The following is an 18,305-nucleotide window of genomic DNA, read 5'->3' on the forward strand; positions in this document are numbered from 1 at the left end:
TAAGATCAGAACAGTATGTACTCGGACAAAAATACACAATCCCAATATTGTATTCTCGATACAATATCATCTGTTGTACTTTAAAAATTTTATTGTGACAATCTTCTCGTCGTGTTAGAATGAACTTGTCGTTATATAAATATAATGTACATGCGCTGTTCTTTATGATCGAGCGAGAATCCTGTCGTGGCACAGGCTAAATGTGACACCGTGAGACTGCAAGCTAAGCTTACATACGCGTGTATTACGACGGAATAGGTAGAGCATCAATTCTATTAATAAGTCTGATAAATCCATTTTATGCGTGTGTCAGTCTTTTATTCAAATCTAGTGTATAAATGATGATCTCTACGATTCAAACATAAATCTTGTGTACATGTCGTGTTTAATAAAAAAGAAAAAAGTATTAAGTTACCGTAATAGGTCAGAGCAAAACTACATATGTATATATACGAGATATATTATGTACACAAAACGAAATTTGTTTAATCCTATTATTATATCTTACTAATAAGGAAGAAGTAATCCTTTTATATTATTTCACACGGTCGTTATAAACAGCTCGATTTATTCTTTGTAATTTTTTTTTGCACGCCATGTAAAAAATACATCGCCTGCTTACCTATATATGCTGGTTTTCTTTTCTCGCCGTGTGTCTCATCTTGTAGAAAAAAAAATTAAAATAATCTACTATTATAAGTATTCACGATACACGATGTGTGTACGCACGTACACGCAAATGTTTTGTAAGAGTTGAAAAAAAGCAAGCGCGTATATGTATATACAAAAACAAAATCAACAAAATATTATGGAACGATTCCTGTAAATTTTCATGCTACTCGAGTCCCGTGTCTCTGAATGCCGATGTTGATGTATATTGAATGGAATGATTGGACGAGTTGTAATATTGTGATTGTAAACGGAAACCGCGGCTTGCGTTACCTGAAAAGGAAAGAAATGCTTTAATCTTTCAACTATTCATATTGCATACGTATGCCTTATATAATACAAAATTAATTTTTACTGAGGTTAATAAAGTACAGTGAATTAGACATGGATGGAAGCATAAGAAATAAAACGTGGATTTGAAATACAAATAAAAGTGGAAATGATAATTGACATAAAAGTTAGTAAAGCAACGTGTGAAATATTCTGATACATATGCAAAACGTAGGATGTTAATTCGAGATTATGTAAGCAATTACAAATTGTGAATCAAGGATCACAAGGAAAATACGATAGCTTTAGTTCTCTTCAAAAACTTAAAAAAAAATTTACTCTTAATTAAATATAGACTTAAGAAATAGAAAATTGAAATGCATATTTCATCTTTTGTGCAACTATTTTATTGTGTTTAAAATCAAAATTTTAGATTTTTTTTGCTAAGAATACATGATTTATAAAAATCTGTACACTATATATTTAATATAAAATCATTATTTTCACACACTAAAATTTTTGGGTGATTTAGTGCAGAGATGGAAGCAAGAGCATTAGGAGATTGGATAGTGACTCACCGGCAGTTACAATGCGATTTGCATCGCGGTCATAAATAAGGAGAGTTCCTTTATTAATAGGGTTGGTGCCTCTGGCTCTGACGACCACCCCTTTGCTTGCCACCGTAGCCTGAACCTCCTGGAACATACCCACATGGCGCGTTGTTAGTTTAATCGTTCCGCTCAGCTGCATACATCACTCGTTTATCTTTACACGAGACTAGGCGACTAGACGTATTATGTATAGAAACTGTACATAAACTACAAATGAAAACGTCGAGTTGCGCGATTATTTAGAAAGTAACAGAGATAGATAGATATAAAAGAGAGAAAGCTATAGAGTATATCTACGTAGAGGCTACAGGCTAAGGTAGTAAGCTGCAGGCTGTGTAAATTTATACCTTCCCCATCTTCCATATTTCTAGAGCTATGAATGGCTAAATATAGGATAACATTCCATTGGATATGATTGTTAAACAGTTCTATTTATGAAAAAGAAAAAAAATATGTAAAATCGCTGCGTCTTGCATATAAAAGAAGTTTTTAGGAATATCCAAGGTTAAGTGTGTACTTCGTAAAGGCCTCTGCACAATGAAAAATATAAGGAACACGGAACAGATATCATTAGCGATTAGGACTAAAGAATCAAGAATAAAGTTGGATACACGATGAAAAATATAGGCAACAGAAACAGGGAATAACACAGACCATAAATTTTTAACCTATCGGAAGCCGTATATTAATGCTACACCAGCTTTATTCCTGACTTTTTATTTCTAATCGTTAATATCTGTTCCTTGTTCCTTATATTTTTCATTGTGCGGGGGCCTTAAGAGTGATAATATTAATTACATTCTTAAATGATGTTAACTGACATTACAAACATTATGAGTCAGTTGGAAGATAAATAGAAAAAAGGGATGATCGCAGGTAATAATTTACAGTATCGTGATACATAATTATACAGTATGTTACAATTGGCTTCCCAAATGTATGTTAAATATAATTCTTTTTTGACACATGCAACCGATATAAATTACTAGTGGATGTTAACTTCTCGCTTGTATTCATTCATCTTTCCACACATACACGCTACATACACATTATCCACTTGCGAAACAAATAATATAAAAGACAGAAACAAAACTAGATGCTTGAGTAAGGGACAGAGGAATGAAGATGACAGAGATGAGGAGAATAAGACTCTCGGTTTCGAGTGACGCAAGGAAGTAACGGATAGATGAATGTAGCTAATGTAAGAGAAGATGCGTGTGGGCGATAATTCAATCGGAATATATGCCATTTAAAATTTATAACGATACGGATGGGGAATATATAAATATAAAATATAAAAGAAAGGACGCTATAATGCGTACCTTTACCGCGTGCGCCACCGCGCCCGCCACTGTAGCCACCGTCGTAATTACCACTGCCATAGCCGTATCCATCTGCTTTCATGGAACACACGGTATAAAGAGACAATGGGATCAGTTATCGATGCATACCGATTGTTTATATCCTTTTATATTAAAAGGAAAAATCTAATGCACGTGGCGCTCGAAACAAAAAAACGTATATATTTAATAAAAATTATTTTATACAATAATTATATTGTTCAATAACTATTTCTTCAAAAGAGCATGACCATAAAACCTATTTTGAAAATAATTTGATTGTACTGTAACGCACTGTTTTAGTATTCTATATAAATGAAAGTTGTATCTTCTAAAAAATTTTCTCGTTCGATTTCTGATTATAAAGTACATCATAAGTTGTTTTAACATCGTAACACGTTATTTTGACCAATTTGTATGAATTTAAAAATGGCATGCGCGTAGTTAAAATTTACTTGAAAAAAAAAAAAAAAAAAAAAAAGGAGAGAGAGAGAGAGAGAGAGAGATCTATCATGCTGAAAATGACTTGTCCATTATACGCATAGTTAAAATTAAAATTTATATAGCATATAAAAAAAAATAGTGTAATCTTTCTAAAAAAAATTAAAGAAATTAAAATAAGAATGAAATTATTTTTTAACCTATGTATAACAGGTTATAAAGTTTTGGAATTCCACGGTTAGATAGAACAAAAAGGCATATAAAAAGATCAATTATTTCACACTTGTGTATCTTTTATCCAACATAATTTGATAAAAAAAAAAATACCTTAGCAAAATAATCTCGGAAATCATACGAGATACAAAATAGTCATTGCCATTCTCACTACCAGAGCATGTATCTAGCCTTCGCGGTTTCATCGCGGGTGAAATGATCGTTGAAATATGAAAGAAATGTGAAAGAAACTCATGCATAAGGAGAACGTGGCGGGATCAAAAGCAGGATCGAAGGATACAACCTCATACAGTAGTGTCCTGTACATCGTTGCTTTAACCCATTAACTGCCAATTTTTAGTTTTTATTAATGATCAAAAAGATAACTAATAATTAATGATTAATTATTTTATTAAATATTAATTATAAAAAAAATGAAATTGATCCACGGTGGTACTTAATGGGTTAATATTTACACATGTTATAGTGTACTTATATGTTACAATACTGTTACAGTGATTGTGCATGATTTTTCTGAAGTCAATTCATGGAACTTACAGTAAGTACAAAGAAATATATCAAGAGAGATAAAAAAGAAATAAAAAAATATATCAATTCGCATAACTCAATTAACCCTCCAGAGGTGGGTTACTCATTTATTTGTTTTGTTTTTTTTATTTAGAGCTCAAGACTCCTTGAGCCGTACATTTTAAACAAAACAAAGTCAAACAAAGTCCGCCTCCGGAAGGTTAAATATTAGATATTTAGAAAATATTAAATATTAATAAGTTATTAAATCCGTTATTTCAAAAATCATGTTTGTATAAAATAATTAAATTTTATAAATGGCAAATTTTGTTTAAGAACAGTATTTATATCGATTGATCATAACATGTCTGATAATACATGCAATTTTCTTTTATTTTGATCGATATTTCAAATAATTTAAGAATGTTTAAAAATCGAGATATCGTAAAATGCAACATAAGCACATTTTCCTACACACACACATTTACTGTAACTCATATTTTATGTTAACTTTAAATGCATATTTACAAAGTTTATATGTAGATACATAAAAATTAAATTAGTAGGATTTTAAAGAATAACTTAAAGAATAACTTAACAAATGATTAGAGTGGATTAATTGGTCATAATGCAATAAACAACTAATGCTTGGAAAGTAAATCTAAAATAGAAAATAATTCGCATTATGTTCGTTCCGCGTGGCCTTTCAGTTCCGATCGGATTTGTTATGGATCATGTAATGTGCTGAGAAAGAACATAATTCGAAAGATATTTCCATGAGTTTAAGTCACTGGTTTATATATGGTCACCATATCAATAATTAAGTTAATCAAACAGTTATCAGTGTCATTTTTTGAAATCTATAAAATTGCAAGATTGATTCATCAAGTTAAATATTTTCAAACACATTAATATGGACAGATCAGAATTGTTATCTAATCTTCCCATAAACCAGCGCTTCCAGTCTCATTTATGCTTAATATCACACACTATAATTTAACACCTAGTATAATACATACATAAAATTTCTGATCATTCCATTTCTTGTAACTACCGAGTAAAATATATTTACGAAGCGGACAATATAAACTTGCGCTCCAGCTTACTCAATTAAACCAAAAAGTTAGTATACACAAAAAAGATGTTAATTAATTACAAAAAAGATAAATGAAGAAAAGTTAAGCAATTTGGATGCGCGATAGAGGAATTAAATCAGTCATAATATGCACATATTTTCCTCAGGTGTCTGTAAGATTTTTCACAATCGTCTGCCGAATACACTGGGACGGTAACAACGGATAATCTGCCGTTGGATTATTATTTATTGTTAGATCATCGCTTCTTTTGTCGAAAAGAAATAAGACACACGAGAAAAAAAGCGGAAACAATTCTAACAGTAATCGGCACCATAAACCGATTCTGTCATCGACTTTTAGTAATAGACAATAAAATTACCGTATCCACTGTAGTCGTAGCCGCCGCCGTAACCTCCGTACCCACCACCACCGTAATAATCGTATCCATATCCATCGTAGCCACCGCCGTATCCTCCTTGGCCGTAGCCGCCACCGTAACCGCCGCCATAGCCACCCTGTCCCCATCCGCCTTGACCGAATCCACGACCTCGACCGCCCCTTCCGCCACGACCGCCGCGGCCGCCGGGTCCACCGCGCATACCGATCATTCCGTCGGGTTTGGGCGTTGCTTTCTTCACGTCAACCTGTTTAATATTTAAAATACCACCGTCGCTATTAATGATACCTATCTAAATTAAAAATTTAAATCTTATTTATCTTTTGTTAACTAGCTTTTTTTATCGTCTTAAACAAAAATAAATCGTACATATATTTCAGAGCTAATAACTTGGAATATTAAAAGGTAGAATTTACAAGCAAGTAATATTTTATAAAAGCTCCGTAATGGCATTTAGTTTTATAAACGTTTGTTTACTCACCTCTTTACCATTTATTGTTTGTTTCGAAGTCTTCAATAGCTCATTAACCACTTGTTCAGATTCAAAAGTAATGAAGCAGAATCCTTTCCTCTGATTTTTGGTTTTATCGAACGGCATCTCCATTTCGACAATCTGAAAGGTTTTTAGGTGTTTCACATATTAATAAGAATACTTGTCCGAGGGTATTTGAGTTAAAGTGTGCAGAAATGATAAAATTCTTACGGTTCCGAATTGTGAAAAGAAATTCTTGATATCGTCATCAGAAAGTTCCGTCGAAAGCCCGCCGACAAATATTTTCCCATGTCTGGCTTTCGCTTTCTTAGGATCAACCTTTTTGTTGTTGATAACATGATCACCAGCAGCCATAATCTAGAAGATTATTTTCCCTTTTAATTCATTTGACGTAATAATAATTTATATAAAAAATTTGTTATAAAAATGTCAGAAAAAAAATTTTGCATCACATGCTTTCAGTAGCAGAACTGGACAATAATATCATCATTCCATATGTGTAAAAGATAAACAGCAACATTATTAAAATTAATTACAATATAAGAAATCGTACTATCTTTTTGTACAAATAAAATACAATACAATAAAATACAAAATTGAATTACCTTGTCGAGAGATTCGGCTTTAGCAAAGACGATAAAGGCGAATCCTCTCGATCGTCCTGTATTTGGATCTGTCTTGACATTGATACTTTCAATATCACCATATGCGCTGAAATGTTCTCGCAATTCCTCTAAAAATGCACAAGGTGATCTTTGTAAGAATTTTTTAAAAGTTATAATTTAAGTCATTTTAAAGACAATTATATAAATAATTAATCTAGCTCAGTAAAAAGTTCTTTTCACATGACAATTGTCATCCAAAGGTGTCCTAAGAAATAACATCATCGCTAATTTCTTTTATTTTATGTTTCACTTTGTTATATTCTATTATTTGAGTGAAACTGCGAAGAAAATCTATCACATAATTAAAAATATATATATATTACTCACTGTCTGTCGTTTCCCAGCTTAAACCACCGACGAATAATTTCCTGCGAAAAAAGAGGAAAATAGAAAATTAAAACCAATAGAAGCGAACGAAGGTCATATTCATCTCAACTCTTTAATCAGTATTGCGAAACCGAATGTTTACAGCAAGAAATTTACGGTTTAACATCTAAATAGAATCGTTATTTGGGCTTGCGATGTTGGCAAATTGTCAAATCTCTGCAACTGCGCGCAAAAAAGTTATCTGCAATAAAAACGGTAGAAGATAGCGTGATGGCAATGTATTTGGGCCTCTTTCGCAAGTGACTCTTACAAGTTACGGAATAATCATAAATCGATCCCTACTCGGATGTGCAACTTGAGGGTTAAGTAGACTTCATCGTCTCTCTCGTATCGTCGCGAGCAATTTTTCTTTCACTCTCTTAACACCGACATGCTAAAAAAAGTAATGATAATAAGAAAAATATAATGAAGTTTGAAAAATACCTATCGTTCAGAGAATCCTGGTTAGCCCCGGCCGACCTGCAAAGCAACGGAACGAATTTATATCACTAGATGAATTTCTCGAACGTGTTAATTAATATAGAAAGCTTAAGATCGAAGCGAAAATTTGACTTTTAGAAAAAAAAAAACAATTCCATTCATTATTGGAAAAAAAAGAAAAGAAAAGAAAGGTAGTGTCGACTTAACCCCTGGAAAGACTGGAATCAGTGTTAAGGTATGAAAAAATTGAATGCAGACGATGTGCAAAAAACGTAAGACCTGTAGTGTCATTCGCAAAAGGGCACTGGATCGACTATCGAAAAGATTTATATAGGCAGGAAATTTTATATTCAATTAAATATCGCACATATGTAAAACTATGAATAATTATATATATCTACGATAAACAAACGCACAAGTTTAATCTACGGCTAATTAAATCGCCCAAATCGTCGAAATTTAGAAAAGTCTTCTTACAACGATAAACATAATTACAATGCAAAGCAATTACAAGAGTTATAGAATACCATTCCTAGAATAAACGAGAGTTGATAAAGATAGCTTACGATATATGCATCTGTACGTTGTGTAAAATTATGAGAAACAACCATGAGAAGAACTGCTTTTCACCATAGAGACCTTAATTCGAATGTTCAATTGTAAAAAAAAAAAAGATTGAAAAGAAAACTTGGAAAAAATATATATATATTATGTAAAAATCAATGCAACCAGAGAACAAGGTACTATTCATCGACGTTTGCGTGAGCAATAGTTACAACTCCAGTTGACATATCACAGCTGCTCCTAAGGGAAACAAGAATTTAATTTTTCCAAGTGGTACTCTGATCTCTGCAGAATGGCCCAAAGAATATGGCATATGCTAGGATAAACTGCAACTCTATATCAAAAAGCTAAAAAGATTGTTTTTATTCATTACGATTTAATGACAGACGACTCTTGATACTTTCGAACGACATTTATGTTCATGTAATATGGGATATTTATTTATATTTATATTTATATGTACGTAGTTTTTATATACATATATATGCTTGTCTCTTTTGCATTTTTCTCTGTCTCTCTCTTTTACAACGCTCATTGACAAATTGCGATGTAATGCAAGAATTGTTTCAACTTCTGAGATATATACGTTTCATTCTTTTTCTGCACTCTAACAACGAGCTGCAAGCTCGGTTTTTTGATCAGGCTCTGACTTGGTTTTTGGCAGTGTCAACACGATAATTGATTTACTTATTTATATTCGACTCTTTATTTTTTATTTATGGCTGGTGATAAATACCGTTGGCACCAGTCACTCGCCGGTAATCAGTTGCTGGTCGGGTCACGTTTTCCACCTGCGAGCCGTCCGCCATGTGAAAACCGTTGTTGATCACCTGTAGATCAAGCCACATAAACTGGGGTTAATGGCGTTTCCGACCTACTCGAGGTTTTCGCATTGTCCCTATGATTTTGTGCTTTGGTCACGCCCAAACAGCATTTGGATCGGAAATTACTCTACCGCGTGACCCAGCAGAGAGGCAAGTGTGTCTGTGCGAGACTTATTGATCTGACGAAATTAATTCGAGTTCCAGTGCTCGTGTCATGACGGAACGTGACGGACTTGAACTTGACGAAGACTTCTCGCAATAATTCGGACTCGGAAATCACTGCATAAGATTCTCGATACACGTCGATCCCATAGTAAGTGTACGTATATTTCGTCAATCGTGAGTCAATTGACATTGTTTTACCAGAATTCAGCTGCAACGAACGTACGAGGATAGAAGACTCGGCGCTGGCCAAAAAATGTACTCGAAACTTTTAGGCTCTATAAAAATATTATTACGGATTATTTATTACTTGCTTGTGACGTTGCGTTCGCAAAAACTGATCGACTGCAGAATCCACAATTTTCTTTTTATCGATTACAGAACTATAATTATATAATTAACTAGATAGGGATAGAAAACAAGGAGTTTAATACACAAAATTACGAAAAATTTCAAAACAGATAAAATGTATACCTCGCAACAACAGCACATATAAAAAGTTTACAAGCTTATGGACGCTTTTATGTTCGTCGTTTACACATTACTGTCTTAAATAATTATTCTTGCGTAATATAGCATGCAATATCTCATTCCAACCTTCGATTATTATTATATGTTAGACACAGGAACGCCGGCGTTTGGTTCCTTAAACTTCCGTTACTTCATACGTGAAACTCATGTCCCTTGAGCATATTTTTAGCATATGAATAGGACGAGATACATCTCCAAATTCATATTCAGCAACGATACTAACGATATACTAGCTGCAAAAATGCAGAATGCTTACACATAGCCAGACAATAGACTAATTATATTTATATTTTCATTATATTTTATTCAATTTTATTTTCCAATTTACGTATGAACATAGAATTTGAAGATTACGTCCGCGCTTCCTGAACTTTTATATCCTGAAAAATTCCACACAACTTTGAAATTTAAATACTCTACTGATGCTTACCCTTCTTTGTAAAAAAGAATTTGTGCAAAAATTCGCAAAAATCCAAGGCTGTAGGGATACAAAGGACAAAATGAAAATTTACAAAAAAATTGATGAGGAAAATAGGTGTAAAAATCTCTATCTAATAAATGGAACGCTGCGACGAGAGAAAGAAAAACTGAGAGGGGGGGGGGCGCATAATTGCAAAATATTTACACAACTAATAGCTATCCTGTATTCTCTCGTTAATGGCGACCGGATCGAAAAAACAGTATGTCTGCTCAAATTCATCCAGCTCGAGATCCCGTTACGCTGAAAAAAGGGGAGAGGAGGGAAGGAAAAAGAGCAGCGCGAGACAATGGCAGACGACCAACACTTTGGCGTAAAGCCCATCGCAATGCAAGGCGGGATACTTTTTTAGCGCACTGTTTCTTTTAATATATATTACTTTGCAAAAAAAAAATACTTGGCTCGAGACGCTGTGGCGTCTCTCGATTCGTTTGATCAACGCTACGCCGCAAGTAACTTATTCTTGCGCGCCCGCAAGGGACAAAGGTTTCCACGTGCTCGTAACGGAAGTGGTTAGCGCGCCCAGGCAGTAAAGCGCGCGAAAAATCCGGTCTTTCATAAACGCTACGTATCATTCGCGACGTTCATCGGTTCGTTATTGCATAGTTTCCAACCGTTTCTATCTTCAGTATCTTCTCTCTCACGATGCCTCGGGCGCGCCCTTTCCGGGCCCGCGGCCGGCGTCTCCACTCGTTCTTACAACCGCCATTGTTACCGCCGGTCTTTTTCGTTAATAGATCCTAATCGCGACCGGGTAATCGCCGAAAGATGGGTGTTCGCGTGCGCGGCGCGCCACGTAGAAGCGACGAGGCCGTATCGTCGAAACGTAGGCGTTCGTCGTCACGTCGATGCGAACGGATTACGTTCCGCGGCGGACCGCGCGCCTACGCCATTTTGTGAGACGCGTGCTTGCGCGCGCGCGCTCGACTCGTCGCCGCGTCCGTCGCGAAGTTATCGCCGATTCGCGCGATCGCCGGGGCCACAACGCGTCTGAAGTATGTACGAAGCGATCGCGCAACCGGGACAATCGACGAGCTGCGGCACACGGGGCGAACAAGCAAGACCGAGAGGGAAAGAGGGAGTTTACCTGTCTTCCTGAGACTCCTGATTGTTCTCCGCGACGTTGTTCTCGCCGTTATTCTCGGACTCGCCATTCTGCTCCGCGAAGTTCTGCTCTGCGATGTCGTCGCTGAAATCCTTGCTCTCCTGATCGGCCATCGCGCTCGCTTTATCTGACGACGTTTGTCCGCGTAGTTACGGTGCGACTCACGGCACACCACCGGTCAACTACGAGCACGATACACACAAGCGATCGCCAATTGCCCGATACGCCGCCGTATCGTTCGACTGCCGAATGGAGAAGGAAGTGGCGGCGTCGTGCGCAGCCCGGAGATCCTCCCGGCTCGCGATTTACGCGCGAAGCATCTCGGGACGTGCGACTACCGTCGACCAATCGCGTGCCGTCGCTCAGGTCCGTCCGACGTGCCCCTCGGCGCCCTGCGAAAATGATCGCGTGGCTGATCGCGCCGAAACGCGATTTATGACGAGCGTGATGTCCTCGTACTGATGATATTTCGCGATTAGATGTAAAATGATATTTTTATTCGAAGTCCGACTTAGATTTTTCGATCGATTTCTTGCGTGAATGGGAATGCGAGCGTTTTCATTGAGTATTCGCTGAATGAGTTTCATTCATGAATGTAAACAGCAACAACGTCATCCTGGGAATTTCATTTGGTTCGAATTCATCTTTTGTTTTGGCTAAATTTTATCATTAAATCATTTGTTGTGAACGTAGCACACGATGAAGATTAAGACCAATTAAAGACCAATACGCATTTAACTTTTTTTTAATAGATTTAATTTCTATTTTGAATTATTGTTCTAACATTTTGTTAATGTATTACGTTTTAAAGTTGTTGAATATTAAAGTTCTTAAAAAGGTCTAATTAGTAAAATATTTTTGAATTTATTTTTCAAGATTCTTTAACATTTAAATAGTAAAACCTTTTTAAATAAAATTTATCTAAAAAAATTGATTTATTATTAATGGAATCATATTAAATTATAATATAAGTATTTAAATAGTTTTGCTCTCTATCTATACTTGTTAAAAAAATTTTTTAGCAAACAGTTAAATGAGGGTTAAAATAAATCTAGTTCTTACGTTCCTGATTACGTTCGGATCGATGGCTAGAGAATGCGTCATCGGCGGGAAGGAGTGGGGGGAGCGGAAGAAAGGGAAGACGAGACGGATTTAGCGGCATACGCATCGAAAATTTCGGTCATGCGACGCGACTGGCGGGAGGGAGAGGTAACCAATGAGATCGTTGAGTGTCATTATTCTCGGCCATCGACCAATGGGAGACTGCCAAGAACCTGTTCAATTTCGCTTGCAAAACGCGACCGTTTATTTTTCAAAAGTCAATAAAATAATATTTGGGATACGATAAGTAGATTATCGCAATATACATCGTTGGGTGTAATCGACGAAACGTAGCTAAATGGCACGACATTTTTTGTCGACATTTTCACATCGATGATGATGAACGATGAGCACAAAATGCGTCTTTAGGCCTGTTTGTTTTAGCTAAACTTTCTTGCACAGTTCTTTTTTTCTCCTTTTCTCTCCAACGTGAAAAGAAAAAGAGGAAAAGATGAACCGTGCAAGAAGTTCAGCTAAAAACGAACAGGCTTTTTTTTATCTCGCTATAGTGCCGTGTGGCGCTGATGTTGGCGCGAATAATGCCATCTGTACGAAAGCCGCGACATTCGATATTACGCTGAAAACGCACACCAACGCTCACCTTATATCTCACGTGGGTCAAAGCTGTGCAAGCGCAATGATCGTCTGATATTGTGAATTGTGACGTCCCGCAAATAAAATTTTTACCTCTTCAAAATTTCTTTCAGAATTATTAATTCTAATCCTCATTTAGGATTAATTATTTTCATAACCCCCCCCTTCTTTTGCCTTTGTCTCGATCTTTATAATCTTTATTATAACTCTACTTATCTACGCGCTGATGATCAAATGTATATCAATGTATATCAATGTATATGAATGTATATCAAATAACTCGGACGTCTCAATTACCTTTCTCCAAAACTTGCCATGCGATAAATATTTATAGCGCGATTTTTTTTAGGATCGAAACGTCGGCAGGAATAATCAATAAAGAACAGAAAAGGATCATATACTCTGGTAACACGATATGACATAATCTGATAGTTCAGACACGTCCCGAAGAAGTGCGCAAGAAAACAAAGTGCGCAAGAATTGCGACAGTTTTATATATATAAATTAAAATTTTCACAGATAACTTCTTACAGCAGACTGCTGCAATAGTACATACAGTAAATACTCGTTCAATCACAGATATTATGCAATTTTGGACTATTTTCTTGCGCACTTCTTGGAGACGTATCTGAACTATCAGATTGTGTTACCATCAGGGTAGGTAGTATCTTCGGCGACGCTAGCGTTTTCCACTACTGGGAAATGCTGGGAAAACTGGTGCAGCACTGGTGCACACTGAGTGCAATTTTATTGTTCCACTATGAAAATTAGTTCACATTTTCAGTGTTTATTAATGTTCTGCTGGCAAAATTGGTGCAAAAAAATTGCACTGAGTGCGACTTTTGCTCCACCGTCTTTCGAGACGGTGAACAGAGCCAGTGCAAATTGAAATGAGGTTATGTTCATGCTTTATGTATATTTATATGGTATGATATACAATATTATATTACATTATTTTAATAAACTTTATAACAATAAAATTGTTTTTAGTTTTAAACCTAATATTATATATAAATAGCTGTGCAACTTTCGATATATTTTAGAAGTGCCTAACTCTTCCAACGTATTGCCTATATAATAGCAAGTTTTTTTATAAACATCCGTATTTTCTAGATAATATTTTGCCAAAGTACAATCCAACATTTATTGTAAATTATATTTATGTAAACATTTTTAGGCAATTATATTTTTGCTAAATATCTAACAATAATGAGGACGAGAAAGTTTATTAGAATATTTATTAGAGTAAATTTTGTCAAGAATCACTTTTCTACTTTAAATCCTACATAATAAAAAACATAACCGTAAATGATCCACATCAATGTCACATTATACAAAATATTTAAATAAGGTTTCTTCAGAGTATAAATGCCGAAACCGAGAATGTGAAAGATCAAGAACAGAGGATGTATGTACAGCTTGTTCAATAGTAGTCACCATCATGTTCATCACAATCGTCATTTCTACCATAAACTGACAGTTGGACTATATCCAGCCAATATATAACTCGTTATTAAAGGCGATAGAATAATACATAGATCAATGCATTAGCGTTATATTATATCAAACTTTTCCCTAAACATACACAATGACCAATGACATAGCCGATCTAGTGTCTCTTAACACTATTAAAAGGCGATAGAATAATGCATAGATCAATGCATTAGCGTTATATTATATCTAACTTTTCCCTAAACATACACAATGACCAATGACATAGCCGATCTAGTGTCTCTTGACACTATTAATGCTAATGATTAAATTGGTTTTAGCTTGCAGACATTGCTCAATTAAGGTATCTAACTTTGTATTAGAATTTTTATTAAAATCATAGTATTAAAGGTAAAGTGGCTATATATTTTATAATAAAAATAAATTTATAAGAAATCAATTTATAAGCTTATATGTCTCGTTGATCAAGCATTAACATTTTAAATTAAAAGAATTCTTATTTAATGTGTATGTTATTTAATATTCCTCAAACAAGATATAATTTATAAATGCTAAAAGAGCTCTTATTTAATAGAAATAGATGTATACAATTCATAGACAATAATTGATGTGACAATATAAATAAATGTATATGAAACATTAACGTGACATATAAAAAATATTAAATTAATTGTAATTATTTACATTGCATATTTTATAAATCAATTTATTTATTTATAGCTTTAGATTACAATATTAAATAGAAATATTAAATAATAAGTTAGAAATTGAGTGTGATAAATTTCACAATCGCATATATGAGCTATTTGCTGTATTTTTTCTGTCAATTTCATTCCATACAGGAACAAAACCCATTTGCGCCATAAAAATAACGATGGTGAGAGTCCAGACGAAAAACTGAAGAGAGATAACAAACAGAAATATTATTATTGGAATTTTTGCAACTTAGTAAGCTAAGATTCTGCATAAAGATAGGAATAATATTAAAGATGATTAACCTTACGAATAAAGGCGTAGCCAAAACAAAATAGTCCGCATCCGTTAAACTTCAATGGCCGTAATGATACTTGCAAAACAAACTGATAAATCTGCGTTACATTATAATGCAATTTTTATTTTAATTTAAATAAAAATTATTTTGAATCAAGAGATGAATTATATAGAAATAATCTCACCTCTTCGCGAGCTTCCGCAAAACAAATGAGATTTGTTAATTTGTGTATAATGCTCTTGGTCTTGTGCGCCTGAAATGATATAAAATTAATTATGTTTGTTTTTATTTATAATTGTATTTTTTTCAATAACATATTGGTATTTTTACATAAAGCAGAAATTTCTGAATCTATTTTATTACCTCAAAGAATTTTTTGCAATGTTAACGTTTATTTCAATTTGATTGTTATTCACAATTATTAATCTTCAAGAAAAATTTAAGATTATGTTATTTGTTATGTAACTTTTTTATAATTTGCAAAAATGATTTTTTTCAATTAATATGTTTACCTTAGCGCTAACGCTTTCGCAAATGTGATTCACTGATATGAGTTTTGTTAAAAATACGAGAAACCATATCATACTAGAAACAGATGTGTATAATATTATGTTACTGTTTATTTCTTTTAGATGTAATATCGTGTAATATTCAAAGTAAGACCCTGCGTTTAAGACAATGAAATAGGTTATCATTTGCAAAGTCATTTGTAGTCCGAAGAAACCATTTATATCACGAGCTGTTCGGCAAAGTTCCAAATGGAGATGTCTAAAAAGATACTATTTTAATAAACAAATAATTATTAGAAATATATTTGTATATTAATCTATTATATTTTTAAAATACAATATGCCTATATCGCGTTAGTGTCTTACAATTAGACAAATTAGCGCGATTAGAGCTGATTTATCGAAAAATTTATCACGTCGTAAAACAGAATAAAAGTTATATATATATTTATGTTTATTTTACATAAATTAGAAAATTTGTAATTTACATTACGATCCATAATATGTGTTTGCAATTCTTAGCATTTCGAACGTTGTAATTATTAACGACAAGAAATTTTTTCCACTTGCATCTTAGTCCACAGTCTTCTGTTTCTGATAGTTGCTTAATATGATTGTTTATTTTATCTAGACTTGCACCGATATGTCTATAATTTAAAAAATATTTAGGAAAAGCGTAAATTTCTTTAGGCGTAACAAAGTAAAAACATGAAAAATCTATTCGTTTATTATCTTTGTTTGCATAAAATTTTTAATTTTATAAATACAGAAGTGTATTATACGATATAACATTAACATACAATAATTTAATTTATTTTTTTGTATTGATTTTTTTGTACTTGATTTAATATATTTATTTTGAGAAGGTAAGAATTTATCAAGATAAATTATCTTAATTAAATTAAACTTTAATAATACTCGCGGTAAAATGATTATAACAAAATAAGATTTACAAACCTTAGAAAAAGAATAAACGTTATGTCCGTGATGCTGTTAACGTACATAGAATAAGACATAACAAAAGGCAGAAATATGGCTCTTGTATCATGGAATATTCCTATACACGCTAAAGAATTCGAAGTCCATGTTACGCAAATCATTAAAAACCATATAATCAACGCTTTTCTTGTCAAATTTCTCATTTTATGGTATTCTTTGGGTATACCGAGCTCTTCCAATGTATCATCCACAAGATCTAACTTCCTTGTATACTGCCGGTATTTCTGAGGATAACAGCAATCAGAAAATTTATAAAATCAGGAGACTCTTCTTCTGATTTAATATAGGTACTTAATATACTTATAAGGCATATACTTAATGATACACTTAATTGTAAAGCACAGGGTACACAAATCAAATTTAATTAAAAGTATACATTAAATTATCTAATGCGAAGAAGAACATTAAAATTTATTAGTTGATTGCACCTTTAACTTCAATAAAGATAAATTAATATATAAAATATATTTCGAAAATAGAAAAATTTATTTTGTCACATTTTTAAATATATTAAATAAATAATGTTGAAATTAGTTATTTTTATATTTTATAAGGATGTGCTATTCTATGTTGTTTGTTTTATTTTAGATATCACACTTTATTAAAACATTGATAAATAAAACTTATACCTCGTATTCGCAAATGGTGATAATTATGGATATTATTGCTGTAAGCAAATTTACTGTCATCCCAAAAGCTGCTATTAATCCAGTATATACTCCTTTCAAAAACATATAGGTTGTCGTGTAATATAACACATAAGCATAAACGCTCCACACAGTTAATATATAGAAAATACTCAAGCGATATCTAGGCTGGTTTAAAGGATATCTAAGAATTCCGAAACCTAAAAAAAAGGCGGCTAAGGAAATAGGACTTAGCGTCTTTTCTGTAGTGTCGATCATAATGGAGACTCTCGCAATTCAATGTGTTAACTGTTAAAATTCTCAAGTTGCAACGTTCACATTGTGCAACGTCACATTTATCATTATGATGAAATGGCTACACTTAATTATGTCGTAAATGTCTTTAAATTATTAAACGATAGCACAGTTGAGATAATCGATCCGCATACAAAGTATATGCACTTACGTTTAAATTGCATTTTGCACTTTCTATGCATATTTACTTGCGTTATAGCGTTATGAAACGCTAAAATAATGTAATAAAACTTAATTTCGACATAATTTTGATTAAGTTCTTCAAAAAAATTGATTATTTTATTATATTATGTTTTATATTACCAATAAATCGTGTTAATTGAAAAGGAATATGATTACACAATATTATTATTTGCTTTATCTTTTTGAAAAGTATTACAATTTATATATAGATTTATAATAATATGTGTTTATTATTTGTTTAAATAAATACATACTTCATGACTACGGTGAAAAACTGAAGGAAATTTACAATATGACGTACGTTCTTTGTCTTATTTAGTTTTAAAAGTTACACGATTATGTATAAAGAAATTAATTTTTG

At 33.3% G+C, this 18,305-nt stretch overlaps 2 protein-coding genes and 1 non-coding gene across 10 annotated transcripts; all 3 read right to left on the reverse strand.

The window, feature by feature from the left end:
- LOC112452722 (RNA-binding protein squid-like) lies at positions 1–11,441 on the reverse strand. Of its 8 annotated transcripts, none has more exons than XM_025013408.1 (10): positions 11,157–11,441; positions 7,514–7,549; positions 7,031–7,071; positions 6,644–6,771; positions 6,249–6,395; positions 6,027–6,158; positions 5,573–5,792; positions 2,873–2,944; positions 1,518–1,635; positions 851–942 (listed from the first exon to the last, which is right to left on the reverse strand). In XM_025013408.1, exons 1-9 carry the CDS (start codon positions 11,285–11,287, stop codon positions 1,571–1,573), a joined length of 972 nt encoding a protein of 323 aa, XP_024869176.1. In that variant the 5' UTR covers positions 11,288–11,441; the 3' UTR covers positions 851–942; positions 1,518–1,570. The 8 variants fall into 8 exon arrangements, with proteins under 8 accessions (XP_024869336.1, XP_024868960.1, XP_024869176.1 ...); XM_025013329.1 differs by having other exon boundaries at positions 2,873–2,947; XM_025013108.1 differs by having other exon boundaries at positions 5,528–5,792.
- LOC112455081 lies at positions 6,858–6,930 on the reverse strand. Its single transcript, XR_003040823.1, has one exon. It is a non-coding gene; the product is annotated as a small nucleolar RNA SNORD58 (small nucleolar RNA).
- A 3,663-nt stretch (positions 11,442–15,104) lies between the features above and the next one.
- On the reverse strand, positions 15,105–17,702 carry LOC112453687. The gene is made up of 8 exons (XM_025014614.1): positions 17,620–17,702; positions 17,450–17,541; positions 16,779–17,044; positions 16,310–16,468; positions 15,825–16,080; positions 15,497–15,565; positions 15,320–15,409; positions 15,105–15,218 (listed from the first exon to the last, which is right to left on the reverse strand). The coding sequence occupies exons 2-8, from the start codon at positions 17,507–17,509 to the stop codon at positions 15,105–15,107; spliced, it is 1,014 nt and encodes a 337-aa protein (XP_024870382.1). The 5' UTR covers positions 17,510–17,541; positions 17,620–17,702.
- Positions 17,703–18,305: the final 603 nt, after the last annotated feature.

The sequence above is a fragment of the Temnothorax curvispinosus genome, unplaced genomic scaffold, assembly GCF_003070985.1.
Source record: "Temnothorax curvispinosus isolate PA1 unplaced genomic scaffold, ASM307098v1 QBEX01000060.1, whole genome shotgun sequence".
Taxonomy (NCBI): Eukaryota; Metazoa; Arthropoda; class Insecta; order Hymenoptera; family Formicidae; genus Temnothorax; species Temnothorax curvispinosus.

What these genes read in the sequence shown, in the direction of transcription:
- LOC112452722 (XM_025013108.1), bottom strand. Translation starts at nt 11,287, where the DNA reads ATGGCCGATCAGGAGAGCAAGGATTTCAGCGACGACATCGCAGAGCAG. An exon ending in AAGCCGAATCTCTCGACAAG is followed by an intron (nt 6,396 to 6,643) that starts GTAATTCAATTT and finishes ATAATCTTCTAG; the next exon opens with ATTATGGCTGCTGGTGATCA. An exon ending in CGGTGGCGCACGCGGTAAAG is followed by an intron (nt 1,636 to 2,872) that starts GTACGCATTATA and finishes GGTATGTTCCAG; the next exon opens with GAGGTTCAGGCTACGGTGGC.
- LOC112453687 (XM_025014614.1), bottom strand. Translation starts at nt 17,509, where the DNA reads ATGACAGTAAATTTGCTTACAGCAATAATATCCATAATTATCACCATT. An exon ending in TTGCGGAAGCTCGCGAAGAG is followed by an intron (nt 15,410 to 15,496) that starts GTGAGATTATTT and finishes AATGTAACGCAG; the next exon opens with ATTTATCAGTTTGTTTTGCA. An exon ending in GCTACGCCTTTATTCGTAAG is followed by an intron (nt 15,219 to 15,319) that starts GTTAATCATCTT and finishes ATCTCTCTTCAG; the next exon opens with TTTTTCGTCTGGACTCTCAC.